General features: G+C 40.5%; 2 protein-coding genes across 4 annotated transcripts; both read left to right on the plus strand.

Moving 5' to 3' along the window:
• The first annotated feature begins 4050 nt into the window (after window positions 1–4050).
• Window positions 4051–12213, plus strand: LOC143040073 (crustacean hyperglycemic hormone-like). Of its 2 annotated transcripts, XM_076210732.1 has the most exons (4): window positions 4051–4169; window positions 8409–8707; window positions 9243–9354; window positions 10158–12213. In XM_076210732.1, the coding sequence occupies exons 1-3, from the start codon at window positions 4155–4157 to the stop codon at window positions 9346–9348; spliced, it is 420 nt and encodes a 139-aa protein (XP_076066847.1). In that variant the 5' UTR covers window positions 4051–4154; the 3' UTR covers window positions 9349–9354; window positions 10158–12213. The 2 variants fall into 2 exon arrangements, with proteins under 2 accessions (XP_076066847.1, XP_076066845.1); XM_076210730.1 differs by lacking the exon at window positions 9243–9354.
• Window positions 12214–17391: 5178 nt separating this feature from the next.
• LOC143040075 (molt-inhibiting hormone-like) lies at window positions 17392–23658 on the plus strand. 2 transcript variants are annotated; one of them, XM_076210735.1, is made up of 4 exons: window positions 17392–17575; window positions 18918–19216; window positions 20241–20352; window positions 21772–23658. In XM_076210735.1, exons 1-3 carry the CDS (start codon window positions 17561–17563, stop codon window positions 20341–20343), a joined length of 417 nt encoding a protein of 138 aa, XP_076066850.1. In that variant the 5' UTR covers window positions 17392–17560; the 3' UTR covers window positions 20344–20352; window positions 21772–23658. The 2 variants fall into 2 exon arrangements, with proteins under 2 accessions (XP_076066850.1, XP_076066849.1); XM_076210734.1 differs by lacking the exon at window positions 20241–20352.

A 23658-nucleotide genomic window follows, 5' to 3' on the forward strand; every position in this document is an offset into this window, starting at 1 on the left:
ACAAAATTAGGAGAAATGGTCGACGCAGACCAAGAGGTATTGGTTTCCGCTGGGAGCAGATGGTAACTTAAGGAGGTTAGTAGCTACTGTATCGAGTGGGAATATGACCTCTGATATGACCTTTGACGCGCAAGAATGACAAGCATCGATGTGGGAGTATATATCCTTCATCATGGTTAACCAGAAGTAGTGAAATCTGGCTTGTGTAACGTATTTTTCCTTGCCAGGGTGTGCGGCAATCGGGTAGTCATGTAGGAGTTTCAGAACTTCAGGAATTTATTGCTTGTAAAACCCTGATAGACCTAGGAATGAATGTATGTGGTCAACAGAAGTAGGAAGTAGACAATCAATGGCTACCTTGACCTTGTCCTGCGAGGTTAAAATTCTTTATGAGTTAAGGACATGCCCTAAAATCCGTATTTATTTATGAAGGAAGGAGCACTTCTTAAGCTTCAGTTTGAGGCCTCCCTTTGCTAGTCGTGAGAAAACAGTGTTAAGAGTGTGTAAGTGTTTGCTAACCGATTTCGAAGCGATGATCACATCATCGAGGTACATAAACACAGAATGGCCTATGAGACCTGCAAGGACTGTGTGCATAAGTCGTGTGAATAATGAAGGAGCTGAAACGAGACCCATGGCTAGTCGCTTGAAGTGATAGTGGCCTGTGGGGGTGCTAAAAGATCTCAGGGGTCTAGATTCTGGAGCGACAGGAATCTGGAAATATCTTATGTATTTGGCCTGCAAATGATGATCCTACTTTGTTCTTAACTAAACTCAATGCCTTGGTCCCTTCCACTAAATTTACCATGGAAATAGAAGAAAATAATCATTTACCTTTCCTTGATGTAATAATTTACAGAAAGGAAAGGTCCTTCAAATTTGATGTCTATAGAAAATCCACCAATGTCCTTTCATATGTACATTTTTACTCGTCTCATCATTGCAGGACAAAGATGTCAGTGTTGTCATCAATGTTTCTGAGAGCCCATAGAATTTGCACTCCGGAGTCTTTGGATGATGAACTCTTAAGAATATTTGACATAGCTTCAAAATTAAAATATCCTTAGCACCTCGTGGAGATTTCTTATAAATCGGCAAAGAAATCTTTCTACGAGGCAAAAAACTAGTAAAACTTTTAATGTAAAAAACCTACTTGTACTGCCTTTCAACGAGAATTTCGTCAAACTACCTCATATTCTTAAGACTTTCAACATTCAAGTGGCATTTAAGAAGGATGTATATATTCAATTCCATGTAAAAATTGCGACAAATGCTATATTGGTCAAACTGGAAAAGAATTAAAAGTAAGGTTAAAACAACATCAGTATAGCGTCAAGAGTGGGCAAATTTCTAATGCATTATTTATTCACCTAAGGGATTTTAATCATTGCATAAATTGGGAGGGTGCTAAAGAAATTGTTAAAGATAAGTCATATTTGACTAGAAATATAATAGCATCCGGTCTGATCAAAGATACATTTGTCAATAACTTAAATTTAAGTCATGGTATGTATAAACTAGACAATTTTATTGTGAAAAAAGTAGTAGCCCAAACGTCCGCTGCCGCGAACGGGTCAGGTCGACATTAGGGCCTCACAACCTTTCCCGGTTCCCTTCCTGACCTCATACTCTGTGTATATATTCTTGTGTCATTTTTTCTTTTCTATGTACCCTGAGGATGTCTGAATAGACGAAAGCGCTTGGTCATCAGTTTTTCTTTTTCCTTGGTGGTTTTTCCGCATATTTAGAATCACGAGTTTGTGATTTCTCATGCATACATACATACATATATATATATATATATATATATATATATACATTTCAGGGAATTATTAGAAGGCTTTGTTGGGTATTTAATGCTGTGCTTATTTTACTTATTTACTAAAACATCATCAGCAATTTTAACCTTTGGCGACAATTTAATTTGCAAATGATGGACGTGTTACCTCCCAGGGTTACTGCTGGTGTTTCATAAAGCACCAATATATATATATATATATATATATATATATATATATATATATATATATATATATATATATAATATATATACATATATGCTGGTGTTCCACAAAGCACTGTTGCGATATAATAAGAGGGTAGACTAACTCTGGCTTTTCTGTTGAAAATTTGCACTTCGCTGCATTGAGGGATGGGGGTCATTTTACAACTCTGAGGTGGGCCGAGGTGAGGAAGGAGTGGTTGAACGGGTTTTATGCATGTGTGTGTGTGTGTGTGGGTGGGTGGGTGGGTGCTTTGAATCGTTCACCATCATCGTCATCATCATTTAGGGACACACGTCAGGGAGAGCGTTACTTCACTCACGCGCCGGCTCTAATCCCCATGGTTTCTCTGAGCAAGCTTCCAAGCAGTCACCCTGCCTCTCCAGTCCAAACAGTTCTCGATAGTTTCGATTTATATGCCGAAGATATGAATTCCTTGGGGGTCTCTTCGTCTACTCCTTTGAGTGTTGTCTCTTGTTTAGACAACCCTTTGTGTCCATCCCTTCTTACAATAGGGAAAGAACGATTAGTTTACAGTTTGGAACTTAAAAAAAAAAAAAAAAAAAAAAAAAAAAAAAAAAAAAAAATCACTCGTGTTCCATAGTCGAGTACCCGAAAAAAAGACTTCAAAAGAGATGTTTTGGTGTTCATTTCTGGAAGATCCTGGCATGTGTAGAAACAAGCTAGTTTCTATTCATTTACCTTAGAATGACGGAGACTGTAAGAGACCATAAGGCCTATACTAGCCAGTTCTATGTCCATTATCGCCTATCATCCCCAATCATAGTTATCTGACCTCAGCAACCAATAGTTTCAGCGCTCACTACATAGTTACTAAGTCTAATGTTTGAATCGTCCCTCACGAGACAATAGACCAGCTCCAAAATTGCACAAAGTAAGACTGCAGTTTATCTTTTTGTTCGTGTCCTTATAATGAAAAATAAATATTTCATTTCGCTCAGACCTCAGAGTTAAAGTTAGCATTTTTAGTGTGCAGTAAAATTTCGCGATTTATCCAAGACCTGATGGGGTAAACAGGACACTAAGCCCGTTTAATCTTCGCGAATAATTTCACCGCAAAACTCTCTTGTTTTTATATTGACCGATATAATGATGAACCTATGCTGACTGACTGAAAGGAATAGCATTATAATTTCTAACCACTAGAGGACTATATAAATACATACTAGAAGAGCTAATCACTAGGAAACTATATTAGTACAGAGAAAGGGAGTTTGGAAGTAGCTAAGAAGAGGATAGGGAGAAGTTACTCTACTTAGATATGGAATATTCGTGAAGAGCTGAAGTCCAGGATCTTTTTTTTTTTTCTTTTTTTTTTTTAAGAAAGTACACACTGGACTCAAACAACGAGTCCTGTGTGTACTTTCTTCCGAATAAAGAAAAATAGATGTTGAATCTACAGCACCACCTACAAAACTAGAAACAAAATTACATACTAGAATGTAGATCTACATTAACGTTGAATTGTAGATACAAATCAGAAACTAGACCAGAGCCATGGCTGAAGGTCACATATTGGACCGGCACCACAAAATCAATAAAGAACACAATGGAAGCAAAAAAAGATTAAAGATGATTATATAAAGATCAGGACAGAAAAAAGGGAAAAGTCGAAATCAATGAAAAAATAATTGTTGAACCACAGTTCCTGTGGATGTGCAGTTGACTGGAAATGTCGCTTTCAGTTAAATGGAAGAACTGGAGGGTGACTCGTTCGTGGAATTTGACTTGCGAAACAAAGTGAAAGTACGAAAAAAAAATCACATTATGATTAAAGATGTAAAAAGTTTCCATAGAAAAAAAAAGATCGCCCAGGAGTTAAAGTATATGAAATGGTTCCACTACATGACGGAAAGGCAACATAAACATCAGCAAAACGGAAGAACAGGAAGGCCAACTTCCCACGAAACAGAATAAGTGACCATTCATTCTATGTCCAATCAGAGTAATTTCCAGCCATCTCCCTTCCCGTCCGCATCCACCGGGGAGGTATAAATGTGGGCGCCACACTCCCAAACCCACTATTCAGTCAGAGGCTCTTGACCATAGCGGGCACTCCGCTCTCCAAACCGAGGACAAGGGACTCGATCTAGCTGGACATCGTCCGTTACATCTGTACTCAACAGTACCATGGCCAATCACCAGGTACAGTGTGCTTGCTCGTAACATCTATCTGTGTGTCTGCCTTTCTCACTTTTGAGCAAAACTGCACAGCCATAGTCGGATTCAGTATTGGTGAGACATTGCGACAGGTTGAGGAAGGTGGAAAAGAAGACACGGGTTTGGTTCCGAGTTTATTCCTGACCGGTTTCGCCTTGAGATTCTTCCTCTGAAGAAAATCAAAGCGAAATCGGTCAGGTTTAAAGTCTGAACTAAACCCGTGTCTTCTTTTTCCACCTTCCTCAACAGTAATAGCTTACGAATTTGATCACAATCTGTGTAGAGTACTGTGACCATATACACTCGAATCTACGTCTGTTTCTGTCCATATATGTGTTATATATTGTATATACAAATGGTTCCAAGTGACTTCTTGTAAGTACATTCCCTTCAGTGTGTGTCAGTACATGTGTGGACGTTTTTGTATTTTGTTTTACCAAATGTGTCTTGGATATACAAATCAATACATTGGAATATACGTCAATCAGTTAATCAGTCAATGAGCCATTTTGAGTCCACTGCTGAACAAAGGCCTCTTTCATACCATTTCATTAGTCACATGATTGCACCAACCTCTGTCACGTCACTCCTTCAAACTTCTCTGTCTCGTCTCTCCATCTTCTGTCTGGTCCCCCTTTTCCTCGCTTCCACTCTCGCAGCGTTCAGTTAGTAACACATTTGCTCCATCGTCAATAACTTTAGCGCTAACTTCCCTCCCTCGATTTCATTTCCTCTCTTTTACTACCTCCAACCAGCTTGCCTTCTTCCTGTCTTTCAGTGTTATTCTCGCCAATGCTCTCTCAATTCTTCTCTGTGCATTCCATAGCTTTATCTCCATCACTTTCGTCAGATTCCAAGTCTCACATCTGTAGATTATAGCTGCCAGTATACATTGTAAACTTTGCGCAACAGACATATAAGTAGAGAAATTCTTGTTATATCTACCAAATATTTTCCAATCATTACATTTTTTAAATTTAACTTTCGAGGTCTTTAGTCAGTTTTAGTACCTGACCTAAGTAATTACACTCTTCAACTTCTTTAAGACTCTCACCATATATTGTGCTTGTTTTATTTTCAACTTTCAAGTTGAATATTACTTTGGGATTACTCTTATTCATATTTAAACCTACTTTGATTTGAGATTTCTTGTTCAGACCGATCAGTACATCTTGCAAGTCTTCTGATGTCGATGAAATGAGAATATAATTTGCAAGTCTAAAGTATTTTCTTCATTTCATACATTAGAGCCAACGCTATTTTTTCATTTGTACACTGCAAGGTTCATATATAAATCTATTTGATGACCAAAGCCCTGGGTAAAATTCATCTACTCTTTTTATCATCATGTTTCTGCCCTTAATATTTCTTCCTTTTCTGTCTTTTAAAGATATCATCTCCTGTCTCCCGGAGGCTCTATACATAGCTTGATTAATACTTTTACATTTCCGGATAGGTTTCTCTATATGATCCATGTTTCTCTTTCTTTTCGTTGATCTTTGTTTTTATTGATTATCTTGTTCAGTTCAACTTTCTAATTTGACCCTCCTGGTTTTGAATTTATATAGTACTTCTTTTTTTGTAATAGATAATTAGTAACTTTAGAATATTCGCTTTCACTATTTTTTATACCCCATTATTTTTCTGATTCCTCCAAGACATTTACTAATCAAAATTCATACCTTTGATGGCGTCCTCTTTATTTAGTAATTTCAAAACTATTTCTAATTTCCAACTGAAATTCTTTCTTGATATCCTCTAGCTTCGTGAGGTTTATTTTGTGTTCAAAAAACAAGTTTATTTCTTTCAGCTCTAAAATCTAATTTAGTTGTGTAGCCTATCATTCAGTGGTCATTAACTATATTTACTTTATCTTTAACCGTAAGTTTGCAAAATATGTTGCTCTCATTTCGCAATATGAAGTCAGTTTCGCTCTTCGTTGTTCTATTTGGACTTCTCTAAGTTTATTTACGATTTACATGATTTTGAAAGAGTGTCCATTATTCTCATGTAGGTACTAGCAAAACTGACCAACATCTCACCTCTGAAAATTTTCACTCTAAATTTCCCAATCCATAATTTGCCTTCCATGTTCTCCGCCGCTTTACTGACAGGTTTTCTCGTGTTGTATGTGTAGATTCTCAATTTGTTTAGGTTGTTTAATGTCTGAGGCTGTTTGGGCACTGCTTACTCACATTCGGCGACGATGATCCAAAGGGAACCCCAATATTCAATTTTATATTTGATTGATTGATTGATTTTAAGTCATTGTTGCGATAAGTGACTGTGGCAGTAATCTCTCGTTTGTGCTCTTTTTCAATACATTCGGCGCAGCCCTGAATATACATTGGGTGTCCAAAAGTCCACGCCGTCGTTATGACGGTACGCCATGTATCTGTGAGGAATTTCCCTGTTCACCGTCAAGTATGCACCACTTATCAGTAGGTTGTCCGACTGTCTGTGTGAGATGCTCGTCGTCACATCTTTTGCTCAAGACCTACTCGATGTGGATCACCCTGCAGATTTCTGTTTTTTCCATCTCTATCACCATAGCTTTTGTAGTTATTAACATACTCAGCCTATTCATCGGCGTCAAGGAGTCAGCTTTTGAACAGGGGAATGTCCATGTTAGTATACATTTATATGTACCAGTGTGTGTGTGTGCGAATGTCTCAAGTTGCTGCATTTATCCCACTACGAAACACACACACACACACACACATACACACACACACACACACACACACACACACACACACACACACACACACACACACACACACGGTGTGTGGTGTGTGAGTGGTCTCAGACATACCCAGAGATCGGCAAATAATGAGCACTGAGCTCACTGCCGTAGGGTGGTGTCTGGCTGTCTCGACAGAGACTGCAGCAGATCCGAGGTGAATACACACACAAACACACACACAAACACATTAGGGATTTCAATTCCTCCAAGTGGTTATCACATAGTTTCGTCTCCTCCGTGATTTTAAGACTCTATCTCTAACGTACCCCTACACAATCTGTCTTCAGGTTCAACCAATAAATCGCCCTTCCCATTCGAAAGATTTGTACAAGAAGGAAAAGATGACAAGTGGAGGAATGGGCACCTGGGTTACCGTACATACTCGTATTCTAACATAGCGCGACTTTGGTGTAATTAGATCTTTACACATATATTTTTGGCGGGAGGCGTGGGCGTCAAAATCCATGCATTTCCTTTACAGTCAACTACCTGGTAGGCCAGTATTGTCAGCCTACTGAAGACTAACATTAGCTGTGGTGGCAAGCTCCTTTGTTCCTGTTTCCTGGATATTTTCTTTATTTTGGTACTTCAAGACCAGAAGCTCATCCACTGCACATTCTTCTTGAAATCTACAAACGCTTTTTATGAATTGACAGTTTACGGTTTTCCTTCCTCAAATTTGCATGCGTCTTTGTTTCCACATGTTTACATCTTGTGAATCCTTTTGTTTGATGTATATTCAGTGCATGCTTTAGTTGTGTCCCTCATTCGGTTTTCCTGTACTTATTTATTTTTGTTCATTCTATTCCTCGTATTATTTTTTCAATTTCATTCCTGTCAGTTACATGTTGGTAAAACGTTATGATAAGTTGCACCGTAAATGATGAATGCACAGGGTGAAATAATTTTTTTTTTTTTTTACTCCAGTAGCTCTGTTTACGGTACACAGTAATAATGTCAATAGAAAAAAAACTGAGGCATGTTGGTAATCTTTACAAAGGGTCACCAACAGAAAGGCAATACCTCAGCAAGCCAGCAAACGGAAGGGCACGCATATTTGAGAAAGAAAAATATCGGAAATTCTTCGTTTATATAACGTACTTGTAGATCTTTGTGGATGCTCGCTGGCCAAGCGGGTTAGAGCGTCGCTGTTTGCGGCGGAGGTTGAGGTGACGGCGGTTTAAACCCTGCCAGGAGGGAGTTGGACCAAGGTCATGGTTCATTAAATTCCACGCTGCAAAGTCCTCTGTAAGGGATACCGTTCTAGCCTCCTGATAGGGGGATTTTGTGGCGTTAATCTGAATCATCAGGGGTACCAACGTGCGATGTTCTTGACTATTACTCCACTCTGTTTTGTCAGTTTGTGTCTTAATGATTTGCACACATTTTGCATCGATGTTCTTTTTCTTTATCTTGTGTACACATGCACATATACCAATAAAAATAATCTCATTCTCTATCACAATAATCCATTTCAGATGTCAATCGTTGTAGCAGTTCTGCTCGTCCTGTCGGCGTCAGTCTACGTACAGAGTCGCACCGTCTCCAGCAGGTTCTCTGGATTAGAGAAAGCTCTGTCGGACGCTTCAGCAGGTGCTGCCCCCTCCTCTGGGGCACTCCAGGCGCCTCAACCATTGGGACGCAGCCTGACAAAACGGTCGCTCTTCGACGCTTCTTGTAAGGGATCCTACGACCGGCAAATGTACAAACAACTCGACCGCGTATGCGACGACTGTTACAACCTTTACCGCAAACCTCAAGTCGAATTCGAGTGCAGGTACGTCGTCGTCGTCGTTGTTGTCATATCCATCATATCCACCACAGCCTCAAACCACTTTCATGTCCTCCAAGTTCAGTGACAGTTGGTTAATTGCACTTTATCCCTCCCTTTCTGTGGATACTTGGCTCTAATTTTGTTGTTGATTAATATCAAAGATTTTCACAAGATGTTCCTTTGAACACGTTTTGTTTGTACTGGGTTTTAATCATCCCATACAAATGACGAAAACGTTTCTAGCCATTTCGTTTAAGTTCAAGGCATTTATTCTTTATCGTGTTCTTTCTGTGTTTTGATTTTGAAGGTTTAGTTTTTACAGAGAATATTTTGCTTATTTTTCTAAGTTTAATTCGTCAAGATCACCATAACTTTAGTTTTATTACAATTTCTATTATTATTATTTCACAACTATTATTTTTATCACTATCTTTATTATCAATATTATTACCAATATTATTATTACTACTATTATTATTGTTAATATTAATGTTATCATTATCATCATTTCTCCTGACCTGACGTGATTTCCCAACAGCCGGGATTGCTTCAGAAGTGAAATGTTCCAGATGTGTGTGTTGAACCTCAGACTGGATTTTGATTATATCTTGAATAAAGCGGAGATGCTCCAAGGATATGATTAATTTTCGGTTGGTTAAGGATTTTGATTTTTTAGTTTAATTTCTTATATTTTTACCTTCACATTATCTTTATTTTCTTTGCACATTTTTGTTGGCCTTTGGTCTTATATTTTAGTTTGAAATATATATTGATTTCTTGTCATTTCATTATTAATATTTTGAGCCATATATTCCGTTGCTTTTGTTTTACATTATTCATATTTCGTTTTTTATACTTCTGTTCTGATATACGTTATCTCCATCTTTACCCTTCCTCATTTCTTTCTCAGAACTGCAGTATATTTACCACTACTTCCCAGCCCCTCCTCATCCTGTCCTTTGCTCTCTTAAATTTCCTCTTCTCCACTGGCTTTTCCAAAAAGCATCCTGTATCTTTAGTTGGACACTGTTTAAATTTACAATTTTCACTTGCGTCCTTCTTCATCAACGTCCCCGTACGTTCCGTCTCCCACGGCCTCTTTTCTTCCCCCGTCCTGCTGCCGATCCCACAAACTCGATCCTCCTCTTCCTTCTCTTTCCCAACCCAAAACCTCCTTTTCCCCCTCTTTCTCCTCCATGTCTGTTCTACTGTCTACCCGTTCCTCTCTACCTTCCTCATCCCTTACCAACGACCTCTCTAATCTTCCCATCTTTACAAGATTTTTTTCATTAACCCCCCCAAAAATTCCTTTCAACATGCATCCTCCTTTCAATCGTCCCACCTTGGAAAACATCCCACTCACCAAGTACTTTGTCTCCACAGAGGCCCCTTCCTTCTATTCATCCCACTTTAGAACACACTTCACTCACTAAGTCCTACTTTGTATCCACAGACGGGACTGCTTCGCTAACGTCGTGTTCGAACAATGCTTGTATGAACTCAAGATCCAGGATGCAGCCGAGGAATACAAGATGTTGATCCACACTGTGGGCAAGAAATAAGTGGCAGACTATACGTGACGTCACCTGGAATGAATCCTCTACCCTGCCTCCTGTCCTTTGCCTGCTAGCAAGCTGTTCCATCCCCCCTTCGCACCACGCCTTCTAATCCTCTTTGTACAAACAAGATCCTTCGTTCGGACTCGCCACGATCTTTCTCATCTTCGGAAAACCATAAGATCCTCCACCAGAACAATCAACGCTTATATCTCCCGTGCAGTATCGGAGTGCAAGTCCCTTGAAAGAGATTTCCCTGTATTTCAGTCTCGAGCCTTTCCGAGGAGTACTCACAGGAACAAGTACAAAGCAAAGAAGCCATCAGCAATGCAGGGTTAATTTGGACATCATCCGCACCCAAGAACGGAGAAACCCAATGACGTTCCCATGGGAACGACCGGAAGACGACCATTAATCTCCTCAAGAAAAGAACATTTAGCGAGGCTAAGCAAGTGTTTGAGAGCGATGCTACTAGTCAGAGGCCTTCCCCTAGAACAGAAACCCGCTGGCCTGGAGTGCCTTGGGTCAGACATCTAGAAACCGGGGACAAGAAAACCTTCCATTGAAGCACCACTGTCATCAGTAGATGAAGGTCTCCACACCCCTCATACCACCGACCACTTTTATTTTTGTAGTCCTTAGTTTTATTAATTTTACTCCACCCATCCAAGGACAAAATATATATATAAGTTAATTCACAAAGTATCTATTTATAACAAAAATCTAGTCAATATATATAGTAAAGATAATTCTAAGTAAAGAGTGTAGGTCTATTTGAAGACACAAGCAACTTTGATCATTCTTCTTAAACATCCCATTGTAGTGAGATGCATATTGTGTGTGTGTGTGTGCGCGCACATACACACAACAACATGTCAGATATATGCAAGTGCTCATTACGCGGCCAAAGTGTAGCTATCATCTACAATCAAATAGTAGCCACTCCCGGTTCTATGGAAGTGTACGCGACATAGTGAATCCTGCAGTCGAGCCCCTTTCCCTCATTGGCCGATTGCATTGCATCAGTGGAGTGCACCGCGGGTGAAGTGGACTTGCTTGGTGTGCTGCCGTGTACCGTGGACGGTGTGCAAGGTGCATTGTAGTCAGAGCTCGCACCGTTGATAGTGTACTCAGTTGATGATGTGTGTCGACGGAAGTGCACGGACGCATAGGTGCACAGCACTGGCACTGTTGGCTTGTTCCTCTTCTCTTCCTCATTGCCGCTGTTTCTCTTACCCTATTTCAGTCAACCTCTTATCACACTTCTTACTGAGTAGCCGATCCCCCACTGCACAAAGTTGGTCCATCTGTGCAGCTCATTCCTGGCGTCTGGCATACCCCACCTCTTTCTGGCCAGCTGTTCCTCCATTGGCAGTTCGTGGTGAGATAGAATTAAGGAGTGTGAAAGTGCTCATACATACCGATGTACGACAGTGTCAACAGAAAAACCCAAGCTGTCTTCTTCCAAGATAAAACGGCTGTAGCTCCCTGGAAGTACGTGCGTGTTGACACTGCGTCATGTATGTTTGCAGTCTTCCCCCCGTTTCATTACAGCATGAACGGTCACTGGTCTCTTCTGTCTAATTCGTCCTCGCTCCCAACCACAATCTACATGCACTCGGTTACTGCATTACTCCGCTCTCCTTCCTCTACCCTAGCTTAACGTTGCGTCGTCTCCCTCATTCGGACTTCCTCCTCACTTCCTCCATTCTTCTTCCCAACATAATGCATATTTCACCAACCGCCACATCCTCCCATTGTTTGTATTGTCTATCTATCCATGTTCATGTTTGCCTATGACCTGCCTACCTACATGTGTAAACGAGTGTATGTGCGTATTCACGTGTATACGTACTCATACAGTTACCATGAACCTTGACAACAGTATTATAGTCATGTAAGGTCTATGTATAAAATGTGTGAACGAAAATACAATATTACATGCAGGAACAATGATTTTCTTTTACCTGGATTCAATTGCTGGAAATAAATACAGAGAAGAAACTATGAACTATAACAGTCATATCTAACTATAAAGAACGCATTGGCTCCCATCACCCTGGAAGCAGGATCATCTAATTGTCCTCAACATCAGATTTTTGCCAAATTCGAAAGGTTGAAGATTAGTAAAAGCAGCAACGACTGCAACAGCACTGTAGTCGAGAGGCCAAACGCAGAGTATGGGATCCAATATATTTGACGTTTCGCCCAGCATGGCGAAACGTCAAATATATTGGATCCCATACTCTGCGTATGGTCTCTCTCCTACAGGTTGAAGATTTGTGGTTCCTGGTTCCAGAGATGAGAGCCACACCAATGGATTTAGTATAGCAATATTGGAAGTGTGACAAAAGATATCAATCACATCCGTGTTAGTACTTGTTGGAGGACCCTACAGAGCTGTAGAATTTACCGGAATGCTGAATTGGTTAGGTCCGATCATAGACATGTGGTTACAACATGCAGGAAAACTCCGAGATGCAGTCTACCCTTTGGGGAATCTCAGGGATGATGCGTGCACTCAGGGTTATGAGGTAGCAGTCTCTATTAGACTTGAAATGCCTGGGGAACTTGATGCCCCTTAGTAACTGTGAGCCTCTGAAAGAAGCTGAAGAATGCACTGGAGAGCGTTCAAGGTCAAGGAGTAGTCTCTATTAGACTTGAAATGTCTGGCGACCTTGATGCCCCTTAGTAACTGTGAGCCTCTGAAAGAAGCTGAAGAATGCACTGGAGAGCGTTCAAGGTCAAGGAGTAGTCTCTATTAGACTTGAAATGCCTGGCGAACTTGATGCCCCTTAGTGACTGTGAACCTCTGAAAGAAGCTGAAGAATGCACTGGAGAGCGTTCAAGGTCAAGGAGTAGTCTCTATTAGACTTGAAATGTCTGGCGACCTTGATGCCCCTTAGTGACTGTGAGCCTCTGAAAGAAGCTGAAGAATGCACTGGAGAGCGTTCAAGGTCAAGGAGTAGTCTCTATTAGACTTGAAATGTCTGGCGACCTTGATGCCCCTTAGTAACTGTGAACTTCTGAAAGCTGAAGAATGCACTGGAGAGCGTTCAAGGTCAAGGAGTAGTCTCTATTAGACTTCTGGCGACCTTGATGCCCCTTAGTGACTGTGAACCTCTGAAAGAAGCTGAAGAATGCACTGGAAAGCGTTCAAGGTCAAGGAGTAGTCTCTATTAGACTTGAAATGTCTGGCGACCTTGATGCCCCTTAGTGACTGTGAGCCTCTGAAAGAAGCTGAAGAATGCACTGGAGAGCGTTCAAGGTTAAGGAGTGGGTTCTCATTGCATGAGACTAAAGAATGTAAGAATTTAATAGTGCTGTTATATTGACCTGGGACCTAAACCATGACAGTTCTCCGAAACAGAGGACTCGAGCTCTCTTCAGGAAGGATATGGAGAAGTATATCACGAAAATTCTTGACAATGTTGAAGAGTATTTCAATGTCAATGATATTACGCCTTTTCACCGAACTCTGAAGAAAATCTGGTTCAGATCCGTGATCAGAAGAACATTGTCCAAACAAGTGATTGGTAAGGAGCTTGTTTAAGTTTGGGTGATTGTGTGACAGTTGCCGATCCAGTACCCTCTCTGTGTGTAAGGTTAGAGAGAGTTTGTGAGTAACCTGAAGAATAGAATGGCGACTGACATCTGCACTGTCATCGCGAAGTTGCAGAAAGCCAGATGTAGGGTCATGATCTTATGTTGCATACGGTGATCACTGTCGTTCGGCAATCCCCTATTTTCTTCTCAGTGGAAAAAAGAGGATAGTCACCCCTATCTGGAAATGGAAAGAGGACCTGGAGGACTCCAACAATTACAGAGGTATTATATTGTTCAGTGTGCTGAACAAGATGCTCACCCATCCGTTGTTGGCTCTGTTTTGTATTCATTTACTAAAATTACAGAGTCCTCGGATCACGCTTGGTAGGTCAGTGAGTGTATGCAGGCGCTTTGAGTTCTTGTGGAACGCCAACGTGAGTTGCTTGTAGCCTTCGTTGATTTCAAGAAGGTGTTTGGTTCAGTACATCACGCTGTGTTGTGGGGATCTTTGGATCCGTGGTATTTGTGCGAGGATTACTTTGGTCAGTAGAAATGTTCTCTCATGGTGTCAGCAAGAAAAAGCACTTTTATCCATGGGAACAAACCCGCGCTGAAGTAATGATGTCATAGATGCAGTAAGGGAGAGGTTTAAGGAGGGTAACAGAACGGATGGACAGTAGGAATTAGAAAAATAATCTTAGCGCGTTTTAAGTACCTAAGTGCGCTAAGAATGTGTAGCTCTCAATACCTAGACACAGAAACTGACAAAGTAACTTCTCAAATACAAAACCTTGGTTACTGACCTGGTTTCTAATCAAAGATTTGAACCAAGATAAATCCAGTTTTTATAGATCATTTTCCCATAACTAATACACATGAAAAAATATAAATATTCCTAACAATGCTTGTTTTCACTTTGATACTTTCTTCCCAGGTGAAATCAAAATTACTTATAATTATCATAAAAGCCTCTTGAAAAACAACGGTCAACATTCACAGCCCAGGCGCCTATAAAACGCAATGCAACGACTGCACCAAAGTTTACAAGGGACAAACGGGAAGGAACTCACCCACAAGGATAAGGGAATATAAAGATTCTATCAGATATGCCCAGGATAACTCCGCGGTATTTACTCATACCAAAAGTTTGAAACCCTGAATGGACTGATACAAGGTCACTACTATCTATAAAACCAAGAGCAGTTATAGAAGAAAAGTAGCTGGATATTCTCTTATCAAACAACTACCAAAATCTAATACTTCTAAAGGACGATGGTTTACTGATGCTGTCACGAGTCTAGCAGTTAACAAACTCGTTCTTACAATTGTCCAGCCAGACCTGACGACAGCCTTGGCCGACGTTCAACGCGACCAAGTGCAGTAGACGAGCCTTTTCACATCCCCACTATGTATCCTCCGACAGAGTATAATGTATATACTCGTAAACTTCTATGTAAAGCCACGATGAAAAGGGCCTCAGATAGTTGTCATAATATAAGTATTACAAAGGAGGAACATGCCGACAGGAGACCTTTTGGTCCATAACTTGGTCGGATGGAAAAAAACATTAATGATAAATAAATAGATAAATAAACAAATAAAAATTATGACGGTAAATAGATGAACAAATAAAATCATAACGATAAATAAATAAATAAATAAACAAACAAATAAAAATTATAACATAAATAATAATAGAATAAGTAAATAAATAAATAAATAGGTAAAGTTAAATAATAAACAAACAGCTAAATGATAATAAACTGACAAATGAATAATAATAAATGATAATCAAGAAAATACTAATAAACAGACAAATGATAAACAAACAAATAAATAATATAAAAAAATGGCAGGCATTACAGCAAGTTTATTCCACTCATTAACTACACGGTTGGCAAAGTTGTTTCTACTCACTTCCAAATTAAACCTATTTCCTGATAGTTTGAGACCATTATTTCTTGTCGAATTCTCATTCAGTGTAAAAATTTTGTCACTTTTGATGTTGTCAATTTCCTTTAGAAGACCTGTATCAAGTAACCTCTGAGTCTACGTTTTTTTCAGGGAAAACAGATTCATACGTTTTAGTCGATTTTCGTATGATTTATTTTTTATATTTGGAATAATTTTGTGGCTCGCCGTTGTACTTTTTCCAATTTGTCAATGTCTTTAATGAGATTCGGTGACCATACGGAAACAGCATATTCCAAATGTGGACGAACTAACGATTTATATTGCTTGTTAATGAGAAATGGACTTTTGAAGTCAAAAGATCGCGTAATCAGTATTAGAATTTTATTTGCTTTCTCAGAGGCTGAAATACACTACTTAGATGGTTTGAGATCATTACTGATAATTACGCCGAGATCCTTTTTACTATCCACTTTTGTTACAAAAATTCCAAATAACTTATAATCGTACTTACTGTTACTTTTACCTATGTGCATAACCTTGCATTAACTTGTGTTCAACTTCATTAGCCACTTTTCATACTATTGCTGTGGTTTATCTAAATCTACATGCATATCTAATGGGTATAAATGATCGTTTGGGATTCCGCACAGTTTTGTATCATCAGCAAATTTGGAGACAATAGATTTCAGTCTGTGGTCTATATCATTTATATAAACTATGAATAGAAGTGGCCCAAGAACGGAACCCTGAGGAACACCACTCGTAATATTTTTCCATCTAGAAGTTTTGCCATTTAGAACAACTCTCTGTTTTTGATAGTTCAGCCAATTACTAGTCCCACTTAATAGGCTACCACTTATTCCGTGGTATTTATTTTTCCTCCGAATGTGGGATTTACAGTGCATACATACACAGACACACACACGGCAGAATTGTTACTGCAGATTACCTGCTAAACTAGAATCATGGCCGCAGGTCACGTACTAGCCACAATCGTGGCTGCAGATCACGTGCAGGACCAGCACCACATAATCTGTAAAGAACACCATACCAGAAAACGGGTTGAGGAATTTGATTTACATCGCAACGATAAAGAGAAGGTAAAGGGCGAGGAGCCTACACCAGGAGGCGCGTAGCTGAGACCAAGGCCGTCAGCTCTACCACATTATGCGTTTCGACTGTTGGGGAAGGTCACTGCCGGGTATTGGAGACATGTGCGGGATTCAAACCCACAACCAATCCAATGCGAAACAAGCACTTTTCTTATTACAACACCAACGCACAAACGAAACAAGAAAAACAACAACAACATTGAAGTCAATAGTCGGGCCATAGTATACGTCATTATCCACTTGACTGAAATGCGTTTCATTCGTGGAAGATGACGTACGGAGCCTAAGATGAAAGTGCAAGAACTTTTCACACAGCAATAAAAACAGTAATGTGTTTCCGCTGGGAAAAAAATAGCTTCACCCAGGCGTTTATGGATATGACATAGTTCTACTGCATTATACAAAGGTAATGTATGCATCAATAAAGTGGAAGAACACTAAAGGCCATGACAAAAATCCATTCTGTGTGATTGCAGCGTGACAGGAGATCCCCCTTTCCCTCCACAACGCCACCTCCGAGGAGTATAAAGAAGCCGCTCCGGTGGAGTCTCCATTCAGTCTGTGGCTTGCGATCAAAGTCGAACAGGACGCTCACCTACCCGAGGGCTTAAGACCTGTGCTCGCTTGACGTCATCCGTTGTACCTCCGACTGTGTTACTCATCTACCTCTCATAGCAGCATCAACGTCCGATCGTCGCCAGATTTCCGACTCTACCTTCATCAATACAATGGCCAATCACCAGGTACGATCTTCTCGCCCGTAACCTGTATGTGCGCACCTCACCTGTCATTCTCACTTTTGTGCCAAAGTGTGTGTCCTTAGTCATGCAGTGTTTTGTGATTTTCGTCATAATCGTGGAGTGCTTTCATCGAGTGCCTTTGCACCTGCGTCTGTTTGTGTCCTTGTCTGTGTTTTACACTGTGCGTGCAAATGGTTCTGACGACTTGTAAGTCCGTTTCCTTCAGCGTGTGTCTGTATCTAGGTGCATAGTTTTGTGTTGTTTTAACCATATGTCTCAGAATATGGACTTATACAGTGGAATGTGCATTGTAGTGTACATTTGTATGAGCCAGTTTATGTGTATCCAATCACCTGACCTCATCCCACTTCGAGACAGACATACAGATGGAATTTCAATTCTTTCAAGTGGTTATCACGTTGGTTAGTCTTCTACGAGAGAATTAAATTCTACGAGTACCCCTACACAAGTTCAACCAGTACATCGCCCGTCTCATTCTAAAGATTCGTGTTCATAGTTCGAGAAGGAACAGACGTAGAGGAGAGGACTGAGTTACCGTGTACACTTTAGTATTGTGCAATTGTTTTTATATGCATTCTTTCACGAGTCACACACACATCTTACGCATGTTTAAGAGAGAAACTCAGCTCCTCACCACGTGAAGCCTGAGCTATCTGGGTTCCACATGGAGGTGTAATAGACAATTTCAGATTTCACGAAAGTCAAATCTGGCATTGAGTTGCTACGCCGATCCTGCCTTTAGCAGAATCCCTTAAGGCATCTTTATTGGCCTTGTCCAAGGTGCACAGCTTGGGCGCCGAGTTGGATTTTGTAACAGAATAATAATTAACCCATAAACAAATAGATAAATAGATATATGACATCGATGCATAAGAGGTCAGATGCCTACTATAAACATTCAAACACCCGCTGATGTCTTTTCTGAATGTATGATAGTTACTACTGCATGCAATATTTCGCTGGCTGGCAGGGCTACCAACCTATGATATGTTGCTTAATACTGCTCCACTGTCGTTTATCCTTCACGTCCCAATGTTTCTGACACCAACTTCTCTCTGCTCCTTATGGGATATAGACCAGAGTCACACTTATTACATTATTATTATTATTTAATGGATGAAAACTAATCTCTACTAACTTCAACTTTTCTTTTTTACGACTTTCATTAAATCTCCATGAATCCGCCTTTTTGGAGCAAAATCATTTTGAGGGATAGAACCCCTAGTTGATGCATACGTAAGACAGAAAATATTAAGATCTCTCCATCTTTTGGGGATAAATTGGCACCCTTTTCACCTCCCTGTTGTACTCCCTTCCACTTCAGATGTCAATCGTTGTAGCAGTTCTCCTCACCCTGTCGGCGTCAGTCTACGTACAGAGTCGCACCGTCTCAAGCAGGTTCTCTGGATTAGAGAAAGCTCTGACGGACACTTCAGCAGCTGCTGCCCCCTCCCCTGTGGCACTCCAGGCGCCGCAACCATTGGGACGCAGCCTGGCGAAGCGGTCTCTCTTCGACGCCACTTGTATGGGATCCTACGACCGGCAAATGTACAAACAACTCGACCGTGTGTGCGACGACTGTTACAATCTCTACCGCAAACCTTACGTCCAGGTCGAGTGCAGGTACGTGTTCGTCGTCGTCGTCGTTGTATCCGTTACATCCAACACTGTCTCAATCCACCGCCAAGAATACTATCACCACTACTCTCTCCTTTACGCAATGACACAGTCACTGGTTAATTGCGCATTATTACTCCCTGTGTAGAATTGGCAATACTTCTGTTGCTGATTATACATTTTCATAAATGTTCCTTTGGGCACCTTTTGGTTGCCTATCTATATACGAATAGGCTTCCTTTCCCATATAAGTGAGGTAGTCATCCAGGGCATCCACCCACCCCACTCCCATTTCTAAACATCTCCAATATTATGTCTCCACTAAGATTTACCAGACACCCTCAATTTTCTTTCTATTACCTCATCCCCTACTCTAGCATTGAGATCCTCCACCATTGCATTTATACTACTCCTAAAACTCTCCAAACACTCATTTAAATCAATCTAAAAAAAAAACTCTCTTTCCTCTTCACTATTCTCAATACCAGGTCCACATGCACACACACAAAAAACCGCATCTCCCATCCCAGTATCACTTTCACCCACATCAGCCTCAAAGACACTTCCCTCCACTCTACCACGCACTTTCCCATCTCCTCATTTACTAGTAGAGCAGATCCTATCTTCCACGCGCCTTCATCGCTCCTGACTCTCCCCACCACACTCCCAAACTCAAAAACACCTCTCCCTTTCAGCTTAGTTTTACTTAACGTTAACACATCCAACTTTCCTTTTCACAAACATAGAACCAGTATCTTCCCTTTCACTCTCCTCTGTGCCACAACCACACACATTTAATGACCCAATAGCTTGTACTAAATCCTAATTATTTTCACATACATTTTACAAACACCTTTCAAGTTCAAACCACTTATTTTTGTTGTGATTTTTATGTTTGTTATTAACATATTCTTTTGTTTACACAGTAAATACTTTGTTATTTTTCTTAAGTTTAATGCCGTCAAGTTTACCACATTTTTAATTTACCATTATTATTATTTTCTCCTGACCTGACGTGACTACCAAACAGCCGGAACTGCTTTAGATCCGAAATGTTCACAATGTGTGTGATGGACCTCAAACTGGATTTAGATCATTACATGACCATGGCACAGAAGCTCCAAGGATTTTAATAATTTTCGGTTGGTTAAGGATTTATTTCTTTTAGTTGCATCTTTTATACTTTTATCCTTTCTCCACATTTGTTCGTTTTTATTTGCCTTCATTTATATATTTTCTTCACCTTTGATTTTATATTTTAGTTTGAAATATATATTCATTTCATATAATTTCATCATTATTATTACTTTTATTCAGATATTTAATTTCCTTTGATTTGAATTATTTCTATTCTGTTTGTACACTCTTGCTTTAGCACACGTTCTTTGCCTCTTTCCCCTTCCTCAATAAATGGGGTAGTGTTACTAGTGGAGTTCCCAAAGGCTCGGTTTTGGGTCCCTTATTGTTCACTATGTGTATAAACGGCTTGAACAATGGGGTTAATATTAAGCTTGCGGATGACACTAAAACAGGATGCTATATAAGGTCGGGGTAAGGTGTTGGGATACTGCAGCAGGACTTTGATCAATTGTTTCCATGGTCGGATAAATGGCAAATGGATTTTAATATCCCAAAGTTTAGTGTGCTAAATGTAGGCTTACACAGCTCAGCTAACAGGTATAGATTAAATAACGCCATATTAAAGAAAAGAGAATGGGAAAAGGACTCAGGAGTTTAGTGAGTCTGGAGCTTAAATCCAGGGAACAGTGCATTAGTGCCATGAATAGGACTAATAGGAGATTAGGATTTATATCTACGACGGTTATAGACAAAAGTGCGAAGGTAATCATTAAACTCTATCTGGCTATAGCAAAAAAAGTTATACCCATCCTTAACTATGGGGTACAGTTTTGGTTTCCATCATATAGAATCGATATTAATTCACTAGAATGTGTACAGAGGAGAATGACCAAAATGATACAAGAGTATGTCTTGAACTAATAGATGTGTTCAAGAGTGATGTAAGCAAAGTGGTTAACGAATGGGATAGATTTGATAAACACGTAGCGAGTGCTAAAAGTATTGGCTGTTTTAAGAAAAGATTAGATAATTTTATGGATGAGGATGGCAGGTAGTAAGGAATATGAAACACTATTTCCAAGCCCCTTCTCATCCTGTCCCTTGCCCTCTTTAATTCCTTCTTTTCCATTCGCCTTTCTCCCTGCACCTTTTATTGGAAACTGTTTAAACTTGCAATTTTCTCACACACACTTTCTCCCAAAACGTCCTCGTAGTCTCCAATAACATATTTCCTTCCCCCGTCCTGGTGCCCATCCCGTAGCCTCGATTGCCCTTCCTTCCTTCCCTTTCTCTATCCACAATCTTCCTTTGCCCCACTTTCTCCCCCATGTCTGCTCTACTGTCTGCCCAGTCCTCTCTCCTCATCTCAACAAGGATTTCTTCGTCATTCCCACAAGACCGCTCTTTCCACATGCCCTTCCTCTCACTCAATCCCACCTTGGAACTCACTTCACTCACCAAAAACTACTTTGTATCCACAGACGGGGCTGCTTCGCTAACGACGTCTTCGAACAATGCTTGTACGATCTCTTGCTCCAGGATGCAGCCGAGGAATACAAGATGCTCATCCACAGTGTGGGCAAGTAATAAGTAGCAGACTATACGTGATGTCACCTGAAGTGAATCCTTCGTCCTGCCTCCTGTCCATCGTCATGGTCCTTCGTCTGCTATCAAGCTGTTCCATCCCACCTTCGCACCACGCCTTTCAATCCTCTTTGTACCAACAGGATCCTTTGTTCGGTCTTGCCATCATATTCCTCAGTCTCGGCAAAAAACGTAAGATCCTCCACCTGAACAAGCATCTTCGTCTCGGAGTATAATTACCTTGATCTCTTTTTTCGCACACTTCACTCTCGAGCCTTTTCGAGGAGAACTCACAGGAACAATTATTAAGAAAAGAAGCCATCAGCCTTGCAGGGTTGATTTGGACACCAGCCGCAACCAGGAGCTAAGAAACCCAATGGCGTTCTCATAAGAACACCCAAGTGTTGTCACATGGCGACACGAACAGTCCCTAGTCATCTTCGAAACCTTTACTCTCTTCAAGAAGAGAACATTTGGCGAGGATGAGCAAGTGTTTGAGAGCCCACCACTTGGGCGATGCTACTAGTCAGAGGCCTTCCCCGAGAACAGAAACCCGCTGGACGGGAACAAGACAACCTTCCACTGTCATCGCCAAATAATGGCCTCCGCACCCTTTATACCACCGACCGCTTTTATTTTTGTAGTCTTTAGTTTTATCCTTTTTACTTCACCCCAGCCTAGGGCAAATTATATATTAGTTAATTTATTGAATATCTATTTATAACAAATTTAGTCAAGATATATGCCAAAGATAACTTTAAGTATAGAGTGTGTGTCTACTTGGAGACGCAAGCAGCTATGACTATTCTTAAATATTCCCACTGTAGTGAGATGCAAAGATTGTGTGTGTGTGTATGTGGTAGTGTTTGATTTGTGTGTGTGTGTTTGTGTACACATACACACAGCCACATGATAGATATATGATATGCAAGTGTGTAGCTACCTCATACAATCGAGCAGTAGACACTCCCGGTACTATGGTAGTGTATGCGACACTGTAAGTTCTGCAGACGAGCCCCTTCTTCTCACTGGCCGATCCCATCACATCAGTGATGTGTATCGCGGGTGAAGTGGGTGCTGCCTGGTGTACAGCCGAATTCTATGACCAAGGTCAGAGCTTGCACCGCCGATAGTGGACGCACCTGATGGTGCGTATCGGTGGAAGTGCATGGAGTCATAGGTGCACAGCACTGGTACTGTTGTTTTGTTCATCTTCTCTTTTTCATTCACACTATTTCTCCTTACATATCTTATCAATGCCTGTCATACCACACTCCTTACTGACTAGCCTATCTCCACTGCACAGTGGTGGTCCTTCATGTTTGCAGTCTTTCTCCCATTCCATCGCAGCATGAACAGTCACTGGTCTCTTCTATTCAACTCTTCTTCTCTCCTAACCACAATCTACAAACACTCGGTTACTGCATTACTTCGTTCTCCTTCCTCTACCCTTACCTCGTCTCCCTCATTCGAGCTTCCTCTTCACTTCCTCCATTCTTCTTCCCAACATAATGTATTCTTTGCTACCCGGCACATCCTCCCATTGTTTGCATTGCCTATCTATCCATGTTCATGTTTGTCTGTGACATGCCTAACGGTATGCTATCGTACTTAAGAGGGTGAGCATATATGCATGTGACATATTTTGTAGATATGTAAACGTGCATATGTGCGTATTCAGGTGTCTATGTACACGTGCACAATTACCACGAATTTCGACAACAGTATTATAGTCATGTAAGGTCTACATAGAGAATATGTGAACGAAAATACAATGTTACATG

Source organism: Oratosquilla oratoria, chromosome 27, assembly GCF_046742065.1.
Source record: "Oratosquilla oratoria isolate Oo_2021 chromosome 27, ASM4674206v1, whole genome shotgun sequence".
Taxonomy (NCBI): Eukaryota; Metazoa; Arthropoda; class Malacostraca; order Stomatopoda; family Squillidae; genus Oratosquilla; species Oratosquilla oratoria.